Source organism: Anolis sagrei, chromosome 4, assembly GCF_037176765.1.
Source record: "Anolis sagrei isolate rAnoSag1 chromosome 4, rAnoSag1.mat, whole genome shotgun sequence".
In the NCBI taxonomy this organism is placed as follows: Eukaryota; Metazoa; Chordata; class Lepidosauria; order Squamata; family Dactyloidae; genus Anolis; species Anolis sagrei.
Genome location: NC_090024.1, coordinates 103,218,445 through 103,241,184, shown reverse-complemented (window position 1 = coordinate 103,241,184; position 22,740 = coordinate 103,218,445). Strand labels below are relative to the sequence as shown.

The 22,740-nt window shown below is 40.9% G+C and overlaps 1 protein-coding gene across 7 annotated transcripts in view; it reads right to left on the bottom strand.

Annotated features, from left to right (window-relative positions):
- CTNND2 (catenin delta 2) overlaps positions 1-13,970 on the bottom strand; it is a 623,732-nt gene extending 609,762 nt beyond the window's left edge. For 2 of the 7 annotated variants that reach the window (XM_067467540.1, XM_067467541.1), the window contains exon 1: positions 12,790-13,970. In XM_067467540.1, the coding sequence (XP_067323641.1) occupies positions 12,790-12,832 (43 nt within the window). In that variant the 5' untranslated portion in view covers positions 12,833-13,970. The remainder of the gene's footprint in view (positions 1-12,789) is intronic. The other 5 variants (XM_067467545.1, XM_067467544.1, XM_067467543.1 and 2 more) reach the window with 4 other exon arrangements.
- Between the last annotated feature and the right edge of the window lie 8,770 nt (positions 13,971-22,740).

Here is a 22,740-nt window from a genome sequence, read left to right as displayed (position 1 = left end):
TCAAAATTAAATGTTCTTCAGACAACAATCAAAGGTTGATTTATCTTCAGGCATCTTACATCATCCACAATGCCCCTGCCTTTTTTTTTTTTTTTTTGTAGCTAGAGACATGTCAGCAGTATATCATACTGGGAATAATTATACTGATATGACTACATGTTGTTCTAAAGAATTAATGAGCTAATGTAGGGAAAGTGTTAAGTTTTATAAAACAAAAACACTAAAATATTGAGTATTATAAGTACTTATGTCATACAATAATAGTACTGACAAAAATACTGTTTCTCCAGAAATCATTTCATCTAAGAAAGAAATAGGTTCTGTTTTCAAATACATACTTTAATAACCAATTATCACTGGACACATGCTGAAGGCCTCTCATCTCTGACATGTTACTTTATTTTCAACAGTGTAATCCTATCCATGTGTACTCAAAAGCAAATACCATTTGTTTTATTCTAGGTAAAATCACCCTCTCTCACATACAGACATGCATCTCCTACCACTGCAAGCAATACAGTTATAAACCACAAAAAAGACTGTCATCTGGTTATAAAACATAAAAAAGCCAAGAATTCTTATTCTCCTCTTGTGTTTGTATTGTCTTTTGTTTCAGTCAGCTGTTGCTTGAAGCTGCACATGACTACCTGGTTTATTTCTCCAGACAATACCATTCCCCTAGTGGTTCACTTAGTATCTCACACACACCACCCACATACATCACCCCATCCTCAACTGTAGCCTCATGCCTTCAGCCAGTCACTTTTACATAGGGAAGTTCCTAGAATGAAGATGAAGAGTAGGGTGGAGGGAACATGCACACACCATCAAATTTATCCTCAATGCTGGGGCGTGTCTCATTCTTTCCATCCATGGTACTTACTTGTGCATGCGCTCTTTCTCTCTCTCTCTCTCACTCACTCACTCACTCACACACACACACATACATACAGAGGGAGAGACTGAAGAAAAGTAAATGAAGCAGAAGTTAAGCTTGCATTGTTCAAAACAAGGAAAAGACTGGGTGGAAGGGACAGAGGGGAGAGATGAACAACAATACTGCACAAATCTTGACCAATATTATCCAACCCAGTCTAGGTAATTATTCTAATGGAACATTCTGTTAAGAATCACATGTGCCTTGTTCACATCTGAGGCTGTCTGTGCATTGTTTCTTATTTTTTTTCCTTCTGATATTTGCTTGTATTTATTCAAATAAATATTTTTTTAAAGAACAATGTGGTCATTTTTTATATTTGAAAACATTTTGAAGGAATTAAAGATTTAATAGCTGGGCCTCCCTTAGCTCCTGTCAAATCCATACACAAAACATTTGGGACAAACCTCATGACTTTCTGCTCTTAAAGAAAAAAGCCCTGTTACATCCAAGGATTGTTTTCTCTCTCAAAAAGCCTCTTTTTAAACTACTAGTAGCATAGTAACTCAATTATCACCCACTGATTCAATGTGGTAGTGAAAGATATGACACATTGTAATTAAATTACCACAGAACAAAATAAGTCTGATGCATTCCATCACAATCCTCAGTGTCCATGCCAACTTTCAAGTGCCCAGATCTCACCATCCTGCATGTATGGCGCGCGCACACACACACACTTACATTATTATAAAGCTCAGTCTTAACCTAATGGTACCAATTTACTCTTTGTTAGAGATGTGGTGAATTTTGAAGACCAGAAAAGAGCTAAAATGAACAAACCATTACCAAATTTCACCCTTAGGTTTCATAGAGCAAAAGAATCATAGGAGTTGGAAGAGACCACAACAGCTATCCAGTCCAATCTCCTGACGTGCAGAAAAATACAACCAAAATACTCTTGATAGATGACCATTCAGCCTCTGCTTAAAAACCTCCAGAGAAGGAGACCCCAACAAGCTCCGCATCATTCTATGCAACTGCCAAACAGCCCTTACCATTAGGAAGGTAATTGTAGATTAGGCTTCTTAGACCTAATCTATACTGCCACATAAAATACAGATTATCTGCTTTGAACTGGATTATATGAAAGTGTAGACTCAGGCCTCTTCTACACTGCCAGATAATCCAGATTATCAAATCAGATAATCCAGATTATCTGATTTGAACTGGATTGTGAGTCTACACTGCAATATAATCCAGTTTAAAACAGATAATCTAGATTTTATATGGCAGTATAGAAGTGGCTTCATATAATCCATTTCAAAGGAGATAATCTGGATAATCTGATCTGAAAATCTGGATTATATGGCAGTATAGATTCAGCCGAAGAGCAGCATCAGCTAGAGCAGCAGAAGACAAGTGAGAACATGTTGCAACAATATGTCACCCATGTTAACTACTATCATGAAGCTGGAACTTCAACAAAGAAAGAAAAGAAGAATCCACCCTGTTTAGTATTTTAGTATTTTAGCTCCTGCCACCTCTATCTCTTAAAATGGTTCACATCAGTGTAAATACCATCAAAAGTCACCAACAGGATACTGGTCAGACTGTGGTGGCTAAGCACTTCACTGTACCTCTGATATTGTTAAGGAAGTCAGATCTTTCAAATTAAATCAACAAAATAATTGTTTTGTCTGGTTGCTCCTGAAACAATAAATACAACAAAATAATTTTTATTTTCAAGAAGATATTCTCGTAATATTATTTGTAAAACCTGAGAAGAGATACCAAATAAATATAAAGGGTTAAATAAGTCACAAAGACATATATTTCATTTTTACATATGCTAAATGACTCTCTACTTCAAGTGAACTGATAAGCCCTACAAGAGCTCTTGATTTGGCAAAAAGGCCAGGTTATTTAATAAAATGAGAACCATTAAAATATTCTATTCATGTATAAGTCTAGTAAAAAAAAACAGTGTCAACTTGTCCACAGGTCACTTTAACTACCGAGCCTTAACTCTTATATAAATAAAGAGAAAAAAAAAAACCCCACTACTTTCTCTGAGTGGAGTAGTGAAAGATAAGAGTTTAGTTTGCTGGGGAGATCATAAAAGAAGTCCCAACCCCCTCTACTCTCTTCACTGCAGCACCACTTCTAGCCTTTTTGAATGCCTGAGAGGGAAAATGTGACAGTGACAGCGGCTCTCTGGCACTTCCTTTCAAAAGAGCACTGAGAGAGTAGAGAGGGTCACTGCTTCTTTTAGGTTCTCCAGATACAAACTAAGCAAGCAATTGCCTTTCACCATTCTACTCAGAGAATGGTTCCTTTTTTATATAGAAGAATTAATATTGTACCTTAGCTTATCAAAAGAAAAACCACCTCCTTTTCTGTGTAGAATGGCAAATGTTTTTTTTTTAAAAAAATGTCTAGGAGAGAAAACGATGGCCATGGTGAGGGACAGTTGGCCTCTGGAGGTGGCACTGGCACTTTCCTCTCTCCATGAAATGACCCCTCAACTTATCCACAGGTCATATCAAAATTCGCACTTTTGCCTCCAAAACATGTCCTCAACTTATACATGAGAATGACTTATACGCAAGGTATATGCAATAGCTGGCACACCGACTTCTGATTTCTTTTTGTTCTGGTTTGGCATGATAGGCTTTAAAAATGAATGGGAAGAGGGTGAGGTGTGAGGATGCTAGTATTTACTCACGGTAATATATGTAGTCAGAATTAGATTGTAGAATATTTATTTACGTTTAAAACATAAATAGTCTAGTTATTTACAATGAAATGTGTGAACTATGTACATGAAAAAGTTGTACTATCTAGATATGTATTGTACACAGGCACCTTAATAACAGTAATCCAAGAATGAATTTTATCTGCAGTACTACATACTTGAAAAGCAAAAATAAAAGTCTGGCATATCTCTGAGTACTTCTTATTCATAAGCTAAACATAGTTCTGATAAGTATGCAGTAAACAAAGCACAGGATGAGATCATTTTCCAGCTTTTTGTTCTTTATGGATTCTTGTAGTTTATTACTGTAATTGAGTTCTTGCCACAAAAACAACCAGGCTATCAATCTGAAGCAAGAACTGGCAGTGAAATCATTACAAAATATTCACCTACAGCATATTTAATATTTTATTTTATATTAAAATAAAAATCTGTTGCTTTAGCATTCAGTCAAAATAAGAGAAAACATGAATTGTTCACATTAGAAACAAACTAGTATTACACAAAGCATCTCAGCTGCTGAGCAATATTTTCTTAGTTGTGAGGCGTGCAAAGAGATAGAAATATGTTTCTAGACTGTGAGAGGAAGAATGATGATGTAATGATGCCATACAGCTAGACCAGCTCAGGCTAGCATCCCTGAGGACAAAAAGAATTTGTGATCTTATCCTCTTTCAAAGTAGTATTGTTAGGTGAATTAATATACCAGAAGTGTGGACATGGAGTGGCAGTCTCAAACTGATAAGCTTTCCCAAGCTAATCCAAAACATTTTGCTGCCTGTAGCAAAGAACATGTAGGTATAGATGCCAACCAGATGGGCAACATCAACACTATGACATAACAGTGTCTTCTACTGTGCCTGAAGGTAATTGGCTAGCTTGCAGAACAGGCAGCATTGAACAAATAGCCCTGTCAACACTCCATCATTGCTCAATCTAAAAGCTGCATTGCAGGAATACTGGCATCAATGTGTATCAATGAGCAGTGTGCAACACATGCAGAGGAGACTACATGTCTGAGAGGGCATATTTGCTCAATAGTTTTCCTAACACCATGATGGGAGAAGGTAACTAGGTCAGAGATCCTCTAGGTAGTGCAGACTAGTAACCAGGGTATAACCAGACGATTGGGGTTAAGTATGGGTTCACATCCTTTGCTGCCAAAGTAGTCGTCTTACTCAGTCTTATAATAAGGCCAACCCCATTCACTCCATTTATGTTATCCTCCTACAGAAGCACAAGATGTACTTGGGAGAGTTTCTGCATGGGCCTTGGAAAATGCAGAAAATGACAAGCCTATCCTGACTTAAGATACAGAAGAAATGTCCTTATCTTTAGTTTGTAGCTTTATTATGCTCTTCAGTTAACATAACTCTGTTTCTTCATATTGATCACAAATTTAAGGTACACAATTCCGAAGCATGGCAGATGCTGAAATTGTTTTCTGTATTATTTTCTTTGAATTTGCAGCATTTCATTTTAGGAAGTTTGCAATTGCTTCTTGTTCTCTAACTTTTTTGGTTTGATCTGTGATCTCTTTATTATGGTTAGCAGCTAAATAAAATAAATAAATAAATGATTTTACAACTACAGGTGGGGAAGAATAGAATCTGGGTGCAGAAAATGAAGCCTATTTGCTCAAATTTTCTCTTTCCTAAATTCAGTAACTTCCCTGACTCCCTCAGATAACATCACAGGCAGATTTAGGCCTAAAGAATTTCACTCCTAAAAGAAACCTTTGAAAACAATACCCAGTGTTTGGGGAAAAATATGTTCTTGATAGTGTAAGAGGAACAGAAAAGACACTTTTGAAACAAAAACAAATTAAGATACAATGTTATTGCAAAGAGCAATGTTTTGCTTCTAGGCCTGCTGGATGAATAACAGTATGGTATAAAGCCCTGTTTTCATGAGAGATACATATATTATCTGTATCTCTCATGAAAGATAACAAGGGCTCTCGGTGAGCCCTTGGTATCTGCTGTGGTTTAATCTCAGGATTCCCAGTTGATGCCAAAATCCATGGATGTGCAAGTCTCATTAAATACAAAGACATAAATACAAAGGAGGAGGGGGGCACACAAAGACATCAACAATCCAAATGATGGTCTCCAAAGCATATTGTTTGTACATTTAACTTTTGCAAAACAAACAAACAAACAAAAACCCCAAACTCCTCCTCAGCTAAGTTGTTTTGGAAATATGCTACAATTCTTATTCTTGTAGTCTGAAAACATTCTATTGCTGCCAACAAACTTGTAATATAAACTACAACTGCATTTGAACATCATCATAATAAACAATGGTTTATCATGATGGACATAAGTCACAATGAGCCTTGAGATTGCATGGTTCCTCCCTCTGTCTTCATAAATTGTAATCTGAAGTTGACTTGTTTTCAATTACTGTAGATAAACTGATTACAGTTAGTTGCATGGTCTTGTATGTGTAATTTTTTTAATTGTTTTATTTATTTTCTTTGGAGTGGAAGATATTTTATGCCATGGATGCTTGAAACTATGGATAAAGAACACATGGATATGGGGAGCTGACTGTACTGAGACTGAAAATGCAGCCACTTAAAAACTTTGTATGATTAAGGGAAGATAATAAATAAAAAGAAAATGCACTATCATATTATTAACATATGCCCATAACAGTAGGACAACTGTCCATTGTCTTTTCAGTGGTGTTTGGTATATTGCTTGGTGTTACTTTGAACTTTTTCTGGCTTCTGACCATATTGCTTCAGAAACCTACCCATAAATATGGTAGAATTTATCAGGCTCAACATCTTTCAGGTATCATTTAGATGTAGGAAGGTAAGTTTTAAAAATTACACCAGCCACCCTACAACTAATCCAGTTCTCTGAAACCATGCACAGGAAAACAGAGCTTCAAACAAAATGGTGAAATAGGACAAAGGGAAGAAAGATTCTAATGGATTAACCAAAATGCCCCAAATTGGCCACACTGGATTTATTGATTTCATTAAAATGCTCCCTCTAGGAATTTCTAGGTCTTCCAGTGTGACTGTGTGGCCCACTTACTCCAGTTGTGCTGGAAAATCTAGAGATTTCTAGAGAGAACACCTCAGATGTATTAAACTTGTGGCCCTCCAGATGTTTCAGATTCCAATGCCCAGAAACTAGAGGGCCACAAATTTGACACCACAGCATGTGATTCTATGTTCAGCTTCCAGCAGAAGTTGATCACAGGGCTGTGCTGGAAGATATAGAAATTCCTAGTAAGGAACTCCCTCGGGTAAAAAACAGCAATTTCTTTATTTGCTTTTTTTTCACTCTCCTGGGAGTCCTGTACAAATGTGGAAGGCTGTCTATTATATGAAAATAATTGCCTTTCTTTCAAACTGGAATGTTCAGGAATTAAATTAGGGTTAGTAAACACATGTTAAGCTCAGCTCATTATTCTTCACCCTATTTCACTCATTCAGTTCTGTTTACACACCGTCTCCGACAATTAATTATATATATTCTTACTATGTCAGAAATAACATAAGGACCAGAATCAGAGTTACTCCTCCCTGCCACATGCATGGAAAACCATTTACACAAAAATGCTTTGTGGATATTTGCCCTATGTTCTTTCTGGTAGCTCTTTATTTTTATTTTTAAAAATCCCTCATATCAACTATAAATAGTGCCCAAGTTGTTAGTCACTGCATTTCAGCAATTCAAAATGAATAATTTCAGAAGCAGAAGGGAGTCAAGTCAGTTTTTTCTGAAGTGTTTCAGTATACTGTACATAATTTCCCCTCACTGTTTCTTTGGCAACGTTTGCTTCTAGCACTGCTGCAAATGTACATATTTAATTAAAATGAACCTTCAGGAAGTTATTTCAAATAATATATTGCAGTAATCGTTTTTTAAAAAAACCAATGGAAGTATATCTGAAGTGTGATGCCCAATTTAAGCTGTATGTGAAAAATACTGAGTTCTGTTCCCTTAACTAACTGTTCTAGATCTATCATTTTAACATTGTATGTAAAGCAATGCATAATAGGTCTACATTCCCTAGTACAATTAGATATATTCATTGTATTTCCTTTACCATATACAAGTTGTTTTTAAAGCTTCGAGTCCCTTGTGAAAGTTAAGTGTGCTATAAAATATATACATGCATGCATGCATTTTAGTAGCAATAAGCATTGATAGACATCATGAACATAATTCAGTTCAATATCGATCCTCTGCAGCCATATGTAGAATAATCCAGCCATATGGACAAAAATAAGTATTCCTAACTTCAAAAGAATTTTGTGTTTGGCAAATTCTCCTGACAGAGAGCAGCTGAAAAACAAAATTCTGCTACTGGAGTTACCTACTCTTGGTAGCTTTGTTTAATGCAAATGTTTATGGATCAACATTTTTTTTCTTTAAACTGAGTACCTGGATCTTTATAGACCCTTTCCTTTAGCACATGTAAACAACACCAACCTTTTCATTTTCAAAGCCTTTCTTATATAACAGACTGCAAAAACACCCTCAAGAAGACACAATCAAGATGGAATCTCATACTTCCGTACTGCAGCAGTCCAGATAGGAAATCGTTTCTCAGGTATAACTGATCCAAGCCACTGATTGGGCTCATTAACTGTGTTCACTCTATGGAAAGTTCATCCCAAGTATGTAGAATGTGGAGAACTATTGACGGAAAGGCCCTAGAAAAGTGAACACCCTCATACCTAGAGCAGAACAATTGCCCCAGATTTCTAAGGCATTGGGATATTACAGCTTTCAGAGTTTACCACAATACATGACTTTCATGTTTTTCAAGTTAACAATGAAGATGTACAACTGTTACTTAAGCGATAAGGCATGAAAAGGCCTAGCAATGAGCTTTACCCTATTTTCCCTATGGTCCTCAAAGGCTTTCATGGCCAGAATCACTGGTTGCTGTGAGTTTTCTGGGCTGTATGGCTATGTTCCAGCATTCTCTCCTGCCATTTCGCCCACATCTATAGCAGACACCCTCAGAGGTTGTGAGATCATATTTGTCCTTCAATCCCTCATAACTGCACCTAACCACTATATTCCTGCAACAGACCTGATAGAAGGTAGATAGCACAGAACTGTGGGCCTTCATTCTGACTTTTTGAAAAGTCAGTTTTAAAGATCAAACAAACTGAGGTGGTTAAGCTGTTGTGAGCTTTCCAAGCTGTATGGCCATTTTCCAGAAGCATTTTTTCCTGATGTTTCACCCACATCTATGGCAAGCATCTTCACAAGTTGTGAAGTCTGTTAGAAACTAGGCAAGTGAGGTTTATATATCTGTGGAATGTCCAGGGTGGGAAAAAGAACTCTTGTCTGCTTGAGGCAGGTGTGAATGTTGCAAATGGCCACTTTTATTAGCATTGAATGGCCTTGCAGCTTCAAAGCTTGGCTGATTGCTGCCTGGGGGAATTCTTTGGGTTGGAGTTGTTAACTGGCCCTGATTGATTCTTGTCTGGATTTCCCCTGCTTTTTGAGTGTTGCTCTTGATTTTAGAGGTTTTTTTAAACTGGTAGCCAGAGGTGGTTGAAACTGACTCTTTGCATTACAGAGATTAGTGAGCCACCAATCCAATTCAGTACATTTTTCATTCAAATAGGAAATCCCTATAACTGTTTGTCTTTGGCAAAGAATTATAACTGTACCTTGCTGCATGACGTCACATGCACTCTATATTTATATGATGTTCAAAGACCAAATATAAGGTCTGAAAGTTTCACTTCCCTGAATTACCTTCCCTGAAAAATTGCTTACCAGTTTTGGGAAATGTTCATAAATGCCCCTCTTTGTCATTCATAAAAGTTAATTGCTGGCAGTGGAATAACACACCTATAAATCAATAAGTCTCTCTATGTTGTTTCTAGGAAGCTATTGCAAAGTAGGTTTGCTGTGAATTTTATGGGCCATATGGCCATGTTCCAGAAGCATTCTCTCCTGATGTTTCACCCACATCTATGGCAGGCATCCTCAGAAGTTGTGAGGTCTGTTGGAAACTAGGCAAGTGGGGTTTATACATATATCTGTGGAATGTCCACGATGGGAGAAAGAACTCTTGCCTGCCTGAGGCAAGTGTGAATGTTGCAATTGGCCACCTTGATTAGCATTGAATGGCCTTGCAGCTTCACATCCCAACAAAGGATTCCCCCAGGCAGCAACCAGCCAGGCTTTAAAGCTGCAAGGGAATTCAATGCTAATCAAGATGGCAAATTGCAATGATCACACTTGCTTCAAGCAGACAAGAGTTATTTCTTCCACCCTGGACATATAAACCTCAATTGCTAGATTTGACCAGACCTCACATCTTCTGAGGATGCCTGCCATAGATGTGGGTGAGATGTCAGGAGAAAATGCTTCTGGTACTTGGCCATACAGCCAAGAAAACTCACAAGAACCTAGTGATTTTGGCCATGAAAGCCTTCAACAACATACTGGAAAGTTTCCTAGATAGGATTAACTGCTAAGGCATCTTTTGCCTCTCAGCCAAATGACACAATACCCTTTGCATTCAAAGCACATTTTAAAAGGCGAAAGATGCACACCAGATTGATGGCCCTTAAACCTGCCTTCTTTCATCCTCTTTCCCAAGGCAGGGATTTGAAAAGGCTTCCCCTTGCTTCTCAAACAGTCCCTTTGGGAAATATTTCTCCAGCCTTCCCAGCACAGGCTGAAATGCGCACCCCACCATTTATTTCATATACTGTCTCGTCTGCTGCACCTCCTTGAGAAAGCGACTTGCCTCTCACAGTGCAGGCTTTGGTTAGAAGATGCAATCGATGCAAGCACATTACACGCCAGAAAAGAAAAGAAAAAAAGGGGGGAGTGAGAAGAGGAAGGGGGAGAGAAAATGGATCGAAGGAGAGTCATCTTTCCTTTCAGCCATTAATTATACATCAGCCAAATATCAAGAAAGCCCTTTCATAGACACTGAAACCTTCCCCCCTCCCCACGCCCCCGTTGAAATTCATATAGAGGCATGTATATATATATGCCAGGCATGATTCATGGTTTAAAAAGCCCCCAAAATACATAGGGAGGAGGACAGGCCCCTCTCTCGTTCCAAGGAGCATCACACATCGTTCTAGTCGATTCTATGTGTATTTTTTCCCACCCACAGCAGGCAACCAAGGGGATGGATTGCTTTGCCTTACCTCTCCATTCCCTGGCCTATATGCATATGTGTGCTTTTAGACAGCTCCTATATGCTGTCTAGAGGCCATATATGCAATTGGAGTGGCTTCTTGCAAGGTGGCAGGGAAGCAGAGTGGCTGCTTGGCGATGCCCTACATAACCGAGCTAGGAAGCATAGAAAGGGGAGGGGAAGGGGAAGGAGAGGAGAGAGAGATGAAGGAGGGAAAACGCAGGCAAAGCAGCAAAAATCAGGATCCAGAGATCGAAAGACAGATTGAGAGAAAGATCAAGAGAGAGAGAGAGAGAGAGGCCTCTTTCACACATCTGAATAAAAACCCACATTATCTGCTTTGCACTGGAATGTATAGCAGTGTGGGCTCAGATAACCCAGATCAAAGCAGATAGTGTGGGATTTTATGGTGAATATTCTGGGCTATATGACTGTGTGGAAGGGCCCAAGGAGAGAACATGAGAGATAGAGAGGGACCCCTTCCACACAGCTAAATAAAATCCCATATTTTCTGCTTTGAACTGGAATATATGGCAATGAGGACACAGATAACCCAGTTCAAAGCAGATACTGGGATTTTCTGGATTGATAGTATGGGTTATAGGGCTGTGTGGAAGGGCCCAGGGAGAGATCATGAGAGATAGAGAGGGACCCCTTCCACACAGCTAAATAAAATCCCACATTTTCTGCTTTGAATGGGAATAAATGGCAGTGAGGACTCAGATAACCCAGTTCAAAGCAGATACTAGGATTTTCTGGCTTGATATTCTGGGTTATAGGGCTGTGTGGAAGGGCCCAGAGAGAGATCGTGTGTGTGTGTGTGTGTGTGTGTGTGTGTGAGAGAGAGAGAGATCATGAGAGAAAGGCCCCTTCCATACAGTTGAATAAAATCCCACATTATCTGCTTTGAACTGGAATGTATAGCTGTGTGGGCTCAGATAACCCTGTTCAAAGCAGATATAGTGTGTGGGATTTTCTGGCTTGATGTTCTGGGTTATATGGCTGTGTTGAAGGGCCCAGAGAGAGAGAGAGAGAGAGACAGAGAGAGAGAGGCCCCTTCCACACAGCAGAAAAAAATCCCACATTTTCTGCTTGAACTGGAATATATGGCAGTGAGGACCCAGATAACCCAGTTCAAAGCAGATATGGATATTTTCTGGCTTGATATTCTGGGTTATAGGGCTGTGTGAAAGGGCCCAGAGAGAGATCACAAGAGAGTGATCATGAGAGAGAGAGAGAGAGAGAGAGAGAGAGAGAGATCATGAGAGAGAGGCCCCTTCCATGCAATGAATAAAATCCCACATTATCTGCTTTAAACTGGAATGTATAGCTGTGTGGGCTCAGATAACCCAGTTCAAAGCAGATATAGTGTGTGGGATTTTCTGGCTTGATGTTCTGGGTTATATGGCTGTGTGGAAGGGCCCAGAGAGAGATCGTGAGAGAGAGATCATGAGAGAGAGGCCCCTTCCATATAGTGAAGGGCCCAGAGAGATCATGAGAGAGAGAGATCGTGAGAGAGAGAGAGATCATGAGAGAGAGGCCCCTTCCATACAGTGAATAAAATCCTACATTATCTGCTTTGAACTGGAATGTATAGCTGTGTGGGCTCTGATAACCCAGTTCAAAGCAGATATAGTGTGTGGGATTTTCTGGCTTGGTGTTCTGGGTTATATGGCTGTGTGGAAGGGCCCAGAGAGAGATCATGAGAGAGAGAGAGAGAGAGAGAGAGAGAGAGATGGAGAGAGAGGAAAAATATCGGGAAAAGGAGTGTCTACTCCCGGTCCTTCGGGACATTCCATCCATCCAAACACAATGGGAAACAAGCAAGACAAAAATATATTTCCAAGGCTCAAGGAGGGGGGCGGTGGCAGGAAGGGGGAGGGGAGCAGAGAGCAGAGAGACCTTTGCAATGCCTCCCAGAGGCAGAAGGAAAAGGGAGGAAAGGGATTTTTTTTTAAAATAGAGCATCCCCATCACGATGATGCAGAGACATGGCAGGACTCACCCAACGCCGCCGCCGCCGCCGCTGTGCGCTGTTTCCCCAGCATATATAGATATACCCACAGACAAAAGGCAAATCCTCCTCCGAAAGCGAGGCGGGGGGGAGGGAGGGAGGCAGGCAAGGCCGGGCGGGAAGCCTTCCTTCAGTGCAAGGTCCTGACCTTGCCCAACTGCAGCATCATCATCATCTTGCCGCCTCCCTCGTCCAGGGAAGGAAGAAGAGGCTGCTTCATGCGCGGCTCCTCGGCGAGGCTGCCTCTCCGCGGCGTCTGGCTGGCTTCCCTTCCCCTCCCCTCCCCACCCCCCCTTCTTCGCCTTCTCCTCCTCCTCCTCTTCTCCCTGGCGCTCTGTAGTAAGGCCACCTCGGCTTGGCAAACCCTTCCTCCGCTCGAGAAGACGCCGTAACAGCTGCTTTCTCCTCTCGCGCTCTCCCTCGCGCTCTCTCTTTCTCCTCCCCAGGCAAGCAGGCAGGAGCGCGCGCGCTGGATGCTGCTGCTGCTGCCGCTTTCGTTGCTCCCGAGGCCAGCGGAGAAGCAAGGCAACGCAAGGCGAAACGAGGCGGATGCTCTTTCTTTCTCTCTCTCTCTCCCTCAGCCACCTGCGCCCGGCGCGTGCGCGCGGGAAGGGATTGGGTTTTGGATGACGCTTGGTTGGCTGGTTGCAGCGTCAACTGCGCCCAGCCCTTTCCCTTTTTCTCCGAGGCGCCACCGAAGAAGCCCTTCTCGTGGAGGGCGCGCGCCAAGAAACACCTGTTTTCCCCCCCTTCTGTCCCACGACTCTTTAGGCTTCACCCCATCCTGGAAGAAAAAAAAAAGCGCGGGCTTTTCCTCTCCACTAATTCGAAGGCAGAGCCTCAGTTTCCATGTGGCTGCTCAACAATTAAAAAGGAAGGGAAGGGGGGGAAAAGGCAGGGTAGCGCCTCAGGAAGGATGCCCTTGACCCTGCATCACGTCCCTGGGAGTTTGACTGGGTCTTCGCTGAAAGCCTTCTCTTCGTGTCTCCTTTTTTCTGTGAAGAGAAAGCTTCCCCAAGAGCCGCCCTGCTCTTCGTCTAGAGCTCAAAGGGGTTGCTTCTTACAGTCGCCTCTCAGCCCCAGAAGCCAAGCTTTGCCTGAAAGACGTGGAGAGAGATGGCAGGCGTGCCCATGTTAACTCTTTGGCTTCCCTCAAGGAGAGAGACTTTGAAGGGGACCAAACCCTGGATGGAGCTACACCACCACGCAATGCACTATATGCCTCCACGACTCACTATTATCTTTCTTACAGTCGCTTCTCAGCTCCAGAAGCCAAGCTTTGCCTGAAAGACGTGGAGAGAGATGGCAGGCGTGCCCATGTTAACTCTTTGGTTTCCCTCAAGGAGAGGGGGACTTTGAAGGGGACCAAACCCTGGATGGAGCTACACCGCAACACAATGCATTATATGCCTCCACAACTCACTATTCTTATGCCATGTTAACTCTTTGGCCTCCATCAAGGAGAGAGAGACTTTGAAGGGGACCAAACCCTGGCTGCAGATACACCACCATGCAGTGCATTCTATGCCTCCACAACTCACTATTCTTAAGCCTAGAGCTCAAAGGGGTTGCTTCTTACAGTCGCCTCTCAGCCCCAGAAGCCAAGCTTCTCCTGAAAGACATGGAGAGAGATGGCAGGTATGCCCATGTTAACTCTTTGGCTTCCCTCAAGGAGAGGGAGACTTTGAAGACGACCAAACCCTGGCTGGAGATACACCACCATGCAGTGCATTCTATGCCTCCACAACTCACTATTCTTATGCCTAGAACTTAAAGAAGTTCCTTCTTACAGTCGCCTCTCAGCCACATAAGCTGTGGAGGGCAATGGCGGGCATGCCCATGTTAACTCTTTGGCTTCCCTCAAGGAGAGAGAGACTTTGAAGGGGACCAAACCCTGGCTGGAGCTAAACCGCCATGCAATCCATTCTATGCCTCCACAACTCACTATTCTTATGCCTAGAACTCAAAGGGATTCCTTCTTACAGTCGCCTCTCAGCCCCAGAAGCCAAACTTCGCCTGAAACACATGGAGAGATATGGCAGGAGTGCCCATGTTAACTCTTTGGCTTCCCTCAAGGAGAGAGAGACTTTGAAGGGGATAAAACCCTGGCTGGAACTACACTGCTGTGCAATGCATTATATGCCTCCACAACTTACTATTCTTATGCCTAGAACTTAAAAGGGCTCTTTCTTACAGTTGCCTCTCAGCCCCAGAAGCCAAGCTTCGCCTGAAAGACATGGAGAGAGATGGCAGGCGTGCCCATGTTAACTCTTTGGCTTCCCTCAAGGAGAGAGAGACTTTGAAGGGGACCAAACCCTGGCTGGAGCTACACCACCACACAATGCACTATATGCCTCCACGACTCACTATTCTCTTTCTTACAGTCGCTTCTCACTCCAGAAGCCAAGCTTTGCCTAAAAGATGTAGAGAGAGATGGCAGGCGTGCCCATGTTAACTCTTTGGCTTCCCTCAAGGAGAGAGAGACTTTGAAGGGGACCAAACCCTGGATGGAGCTACACTGCAACACAAGGCACTATATGCCTCCCACAACTCATTATTCTTATGCCTAGAACTTAAAGGGATTGCTTCTTACAGTCGCCTCTCAGCCCCAGAAGCCAAGCTTCACCTGAAAGACATGGAGATGGCAGGCGTGCCCATGTTAACTCTTTGCATTCCCTCAAGGAGAGAGGGACTTTGAAGAGGACCAAACCCTGGCTGGAGGTACGCCACCCTGCAGTGCATTATACGCCTCCACAACTCACTATTCCTATGCCTAGAACTTAAAGGAGTTCCTTCTTATAGTCGCCTCTCAGCCCCAGAATCCGTGGAGGGCGATGGCAGGCGTGCTCATGTTAACTCTTTGGCTTCCCTCAAGGAGAGGGAGACTTTGAAGGGGACCAAACCCTGGCTGAAGCTACACTGCCATGCAATGCACTATATGCCTCCTCAACTCACTATTCTTATGCCTAGAACTCAAAGGGGTTCCTTCTTACAGTCACCTCTCAGCCCCAGAAGCCAAGCTTCACCTGAAAGACACGGAGAGAGATGGCAGGCATGCCCATGTTAACTTTTTGGCTTCCCGCAAGGAGAGAGAGACTTTGAAGGGGACCAAACCCTGGCTGGAACTACACTGCTGTGCAATGCATTATATGCTTCCACAACTCACTATTCTTATGCCTAGAACTTAAAAGGGCTCTTTCTTACAGTCGCCTCTCAGCCCCAGAAGCCAAGCTTTGCCTGAAAGATGATGGCAGGCCTGCTCATGTTAACTGTTTGGCTTTCCTCAAGGAGAGGGAGACTTTGAAGGGGACCACACTCTGGCTGGAGCTACACCACCACGCAATGCACTATATGCCTCCACAACTCATTATTCTCTTTCTTACAGTCGCCTCTCAGCCCCAGAAGCCAAGCTTCACCTGAAAGACATGGAGGGCGATGGCAGTCGTGCCCATGTTAACTCTTTGGCTTACCTTATGGAGAGAGAGACTTTGATGGGGACCAAACCCTGGCTGGAGCTACACTGCTGCACAATGCATTATATGCCTCCACAATTCACTATTCTTACACCCAGAACTCAAAAGGGCTCTTTCTTACAGTCACCTCTCATCCCCAGAAGCCAAGCTTCACCTGAAAGATGTGGAGAGATATGGCAGGCGTGCCCATGTTAACTCTTTGGCTTCCCTCAAGGAGAGAGAGACTTTGAAGGGGACCAAATCCTGGCTGGAGCTACCATGCAGTGCCTCCTATGCCTCCACACTGACTATTCTATAATGCAGTTCCAAACTGCCTATGACTGTAGTGAAATTCCAGCCCCTGCGATCACGAGGAATACCAAAAGACTATCCACTTAATCACATGCATTAAATACTACTGAGCCACCCACTTAAGAAAGGGCAACGGACTGTGTCTTACGTTTCAAGTCTAGGGCAGAGATTTCTTGGGGTTAAGAAAGTGTTGCAAAGGGTTAGCATCTCTTGGTGTCAACCAAAGGAGGAGGAGGAAATAAGGAGGCATCTGGGGGCTCTCTATTTGTTGCCATTTAGGTAATCCTCCTCTCTCTCTTCTTTCCAATGTTGGAAGAAGGAAGGAAGGAGAGAAAGAAGAAGAGGAGGAGGGAAGGAGGCTTCAGGGGGCTCTTCCTTTGCCATCATTCTAGTGATCCTCCTATCTCTCTCTCTCTCCCTTCCCTCCATGTTGGAAGAAGGAAAGGAGGAGAGGAGGAGGGAAAGACATGCCTGGGAGCTCTGCCTTTGCCACCATTCTAGCAATCCTCCTTCTCTCTCACTCTTGCTCCTTCCCCATGCTGGAAGAAGGAAGGAAGGTGCTGTATGTCAGCCTGTTCAGCTTGTGATTGTGTCTATGTTCATGATGGGAATGGGGATGATGTTTCTAATGGTGGTCTGGGTCTGTTGGCAATGGGGATGAGGGTTTGCTTGGGCCCAAGTTAAGCTCAGAGGGGAGGCCCAAGCTATCTCAGGAAGATTCACAAGGTCACATTCCTGAGAGAGGCCTTTCATGGACTTTTCCAGAAGAACTGTCTGAGCATGATTTGTCAGGTGCAGAAATGAATGAATATGTAAATAGAAAACAAGGCTTCTGTAAATAGAGACAGAGCACTCAAACTCAAAGAATCTTCTCTCCTCTGTGAGCAAAAGATAATGATGGAGGTTTTCTCAAGGGAGCACTTTGGTTGCTCCCACAAATTGTGTAACAATATCATTTCAAATCTGAGAATGATGAATACCATCATATGACAGAGTTGGCCATTTTTGCCAATCTCTATCTGACTAATTTGCAAAAAAAAAAAAAAAAGTCACTTGCCAACCAGCTTAGAAAGCATCTGAAAAGATAACCCTTTGCAACCATTTTTAAATGCCAAGGTATCTTTACCCTGCATTTGAAGCCTATGTCATGTGATTAACCCACTAGATTGCTATTTCTTAAGTGGGTGGTTCTGTAGTATTTAATAAATGTGATGAAGTGGTAAGTGAAAATGGACTTCAACTGAACATACCCAAAACAGAATATCTGGAAAGTGACTTTCAAACTGAAAAAAAACCCATTCAAATTAATGGATAAGCACTTAATAAGGCCATCTAATTTAAATACCTAGGGTTACTGGTCTCCATAGATGGCAAGACAATGCCAGATGTACAGTCATGAATAAATGCAGCCTGGTCGAAATGCTGGCATTCTGTGTGACTCAAAAATGCCTGAACAACTCAAGGCTAAGATCTACACTACAGTTGTTTGCCCAGTATCCCTCTATGGGGCAAAGTGTTGATCAACAACAAAGAAATGTGAACAAGCCCTTAACACAATGGAAATGGAAGTACTGGGATGGACACTTGGCTTTACATTTCTTGACCATGGGCCAAATGATGATATCTATCAAAGACTAGGAATAAAAGTGATCAGCAGGAAAATGTAGAAAGAAATACTATGGTAGTATGGCCATGTCATGAGAAGAGAACCAGCATCAGTAGCACAAACAACACTACAGTGGGAGATTGCAGGATGACCACCATGTGGAAGGTCAAAGAAAACATGGATGGACACCATCAACAAATGCTGCCAACCTGAGGATGCCCAAAACAAAGCCCTGTGGAAATGACAGTAACAATGCTAACCCCTCCACTGGGAAACTAGCTTAGAAGGAAGAATAAGAAGATGATGTTGATGATGAGGAGGAGGAGGAAGAAAAAGAAGTTCCAGCTCCTGTAGTTTTACACATTCGTGGCATTTTATAAATAAATAAATACATATCTGATTGTGCTGAAAGACAGATGCAGAAGTTAGGTATATATCTCTGTGGTTCATCACCTGTTTTGGACTGATGGACAAATGAAGCCCAGAAGAAAGACTGAAAACCTACTGGATGAGAGAAAAATGCTATACTCTGAAGACAGTAGCCCTTTTGTAAATGTACACCATGTAATACAATTTGAAAAATGTTCTGTTCCTGGTTTGAATACATTATTTCCTGTTTAATTGTGTGGTGCTTACTTTGAAAGTAGATGTTACACTCCAGAACTTCATTTTTTTGTGGTTCACACAAACTATGTTGAATTGATTGAGCCTCGATGAGAGACCCATTGAAAAACAATTGCAAAATGTGCTGCAAGAGGTTTTATGTTTTTTCTCCATGTTTTTATGATAGAACCAATTAGGAAATGACATGTATAATCCAGGAATAAAAATCGTATTACATAGTGTTAATAATTGGAATTATGCTGACTCTAAATGTATTTGGTGCATTTCCTGAAACTGGTATCAGAAGGGTATCAGCATTTGTGTAATTAGCAAATTCCTCCTTACTTTTTGTGAACAAACACATAGCTGTGTTTTCAGAGGTTTACACAGAAAATTTAAGAACCCTTTTAGATCCTCCTGAAGTTTTTTTTTATCCATTCCAATCGTATTGACTAAACTTTTTTTTTTTTTACTATATTCCCACAACAGTTGTAATGCAGAAATCGTAATTTTCGGATCCAAACCTTCTTCTAGCTTTATTTCAAAATGTATACACAATTTCATACCAAACAGCAAACAGAGGCAATTTTACATTGTATCTTTGAACTGATGGCGTCAGTTGTATCCTTGCTGCTAACATCAGATCTCAGAGAAACTCGCTACTGCCACCTTTTGCATGGTGATTTTTCAGAGCTCCAGACTACATCATTTTTTTACTGTTCATGTGTGTCTTGTTGAAATAGCTATGTCACAGGGTTTTTTTTAAAATCAGTCCTTTTGATTTGCTTTATATTTGGTTTTATGCTTTGTCTGTTTTGTGAGAAATCCTTCCACATTTCATCATGTGATGGCTTACATAGAAACACATTATACTGAATGTAATATTCCATGTCAGATTACATGGAAGAATAGTTGTAGTTATATAAATATAAGTAAATCCTATTGAACTCAGGAAGGTTGGGCTGAGAAAACTATGATTGAGCTACATGAAGTCTGTCACTTGTATTCGAGGCATCACTTTTCTAGGATTCATATTTTCACATTGTGTTTTATTCATCTGAATAAATTTGTTTCCACATAATGTAATTTGAACTGGAATAATAATAATAATAATAATAATAATAATAATAATAATAATAATAATAATAATCTTTATACCCCGCCTCCATCTCCCCAAGGGGACTCGGGGTGGTTTACATGAGGCCACACCCATCAATACAGTAAACACTGTAGCACAAAAACATGACAGAAATTCAGAAAATAAAATAACATAAGATGCAAAATCTAAATAAGCAACACAGCAATATGAACTCAGACATTAAAACACAAATGATCACACTGGGCAGGGCCAAATTCAAAGATAAAATTTTAAAAAACTGGGAGATAGGACAATGTAAAATATCAGGGAGGGCATCCGGGAATGAGGTAGGATTTCATTGCACGAACCATAAAATAAAGTGCTTCTGAGGTTACTTTACGCAGAGTTTGGTCAGAGAATGTTAATTCTGTTCACCTCAGTCATCACAACAATGAAGATGGCTTCTCCTGATCAGTGCAAGTTGTGATATTTGTTTTGCCTACCCAAGTACAAGTTGTGGCAACTAAGGTTTCAACCCCATATCCACCTGTCTGAATTTAAACGAGTTTTAGATTGCTCAGGAACAATGAAATATTTCTGAATTTGATATTAGAGGTAACAAATTTTATTTAATTTTTTGGTAAATCTTCCATTGGTGGCATTTTCTGTGGGGAACGTTTACTGTCCATGAAGACTTGATGACATTATCCCTTGTTCATCCACAAATACATTTTGCCCTAGTAAGGTTTTGGGTTTTTTTTTCATGTTCTTGGGATAGTGAATCTACACTGGGCTTTAGGTATCCAAGGTACTGAACTCTGGCACATTGAGTATTTCTTTTAAAATGTTCACTAAAGCCCAAAGTGGATTTACCATCCCAATAGAGCATTGTAAATGTTTATATTTTAATTTATTGTATTAGGATAGAAAAATAACACGATGTTATAGTCTTTTCATTATGGGAAATAATGACTATAAGATTTGGGTCTAGGTAAGATGCAAGTGGTGCAAAGTGTCATAGTTTAAAAAATGGATCCTGATATTAGTATAGTTTGGCAGGAGAAAATCTCTGGTCAGCCCTGAAAACCCTCAGGGTAAGGTTTGGCAAGTCATACTCTATGTTTCAGAGGAAGGCAAACCACCTCTGAGAAAATCTTGTCAAGGAAACCTTGTAATAGCACCATCATAAGCTGGTAGTGACTTGAAGTCACACAGCAACACAGTTCGGCAGAAAGAATGTAATAACTGTTTCCAAACATTTATGGGGAAAATCTGTCAAACATATTACCCTCTGAATAGTTGTACTTGTTGGCACTTTTACAAATACCATACTCTAAAGATTTTAATAAAGAGAGCTACACAATATTTTTGAATCCTCTCAACCTGCCACTTTAGAAATCTCCTTTCTTTTATTTTAAAACAAATCATTCAAAATGTATCAAGAAGCCAAAACATATGCTAAAAGGCATATATATATTACATTGTATCAATATAGCAATATCTCTAGTTATTGTCATCATGACATTTTTTGAAAACAAATATTTTATTGAGTTGAATCCAAGAGTAATTTTGTATTGATAGAAAGCATTTCCACATCAGATATTTTGCCCAATTCTGTCAATTAACAGAAGCCCGTCACTATGTCCATGAGCTGCTCTTAAGGGATGCAAAAGAATGAGAGGCAAATATTAGTTATACAAATTGAGTCTCCCTTATCCACTTGGAATGGGAAGGAGTTTTTAAGTATTTCATTTTTTTATTTTGAAATCCTTGTATTTGCATATAGATAGTGAATGGGGGATAGTAGGGAAAGGTGGCTAGTCACACATGGAGAGGCTGCTGTATTTTCTTGAAGGAGTCCTGACAAGGAAAAGGGAAGAAGAGGAAACAAGAGAAGACTCTGTTTACACAAGATCTCTGTAAAAAAAAACAGACAGCCTAGATGCTTCCTTGGCTGTCAGCACACTTTCTGCCCTTTTAGCAAAGTTGCCAGAAAGGATTTCCAGAATATTTCAGATTTCGGGATAAAGGAAATTTGATCAGTAAAAGGACAGTCTTACAATAGTAGGGAAGTAAGAGGCTGATTTCATCCGGTGAATCAAATTGTGTTAGGGGCAAAGTGAATATGCTGCAAAAGTGAACTCGGTTTCAAATAATTAATTTTTGATTAACTGACTTCTAGGACCAACATTTAAAAATGCAATAAAAAGATAATCTACTGTGCAAGAAAAGACGGAACAGTCTTAAAATAATTAAAATTAGGCTTATATTCCTCAGGAACAATTAAATACTTCTCCACTGGATATTACAGACAACATATATGCCAACTGAAAATAAGGGTCCCTTTAACATTATTAATCTTGCTCCTGTGACCTAATGATAGTAACTGGAAAAAGTCAGAGTCAAAACAAAAATGTGAAGATCTATTTTGTGAAAAATGATGGAAGCATGAGCATTCAGCAACATGTTATAAGACCAATGTATACATGGAAAGGATATGCTGATGACAATCAGCTCTTTTTATTCATCACTTCTGGTTGTTCAGGAGCTGAACCACTGCCTTGAGGATGTCATGAGATGCTAGAAAGCTGGGAAACTGGATCCTAATGAATGCTGAAGGTGGGCCCTTTGTGTATTGCTGGTTCTTGCATCCAGTAAGCAACGTGCCCTGGATGGAGTTGGGAATACTTCTACACAGTGCGGTTCTCTCATCCTGGCACTGAGTTGAAGCATGAATTTTTATTAAAGTCTTACTGACTACTAATATTTAGCAAGATCAACTACATGTTAAACTTTACAATTTACCAACTACATAATTTTAGGAGATTAAGAACCAACCCATATTTATTTCTATCAGCAATCACCAACATTTAACAATTAAGGAAAAAATG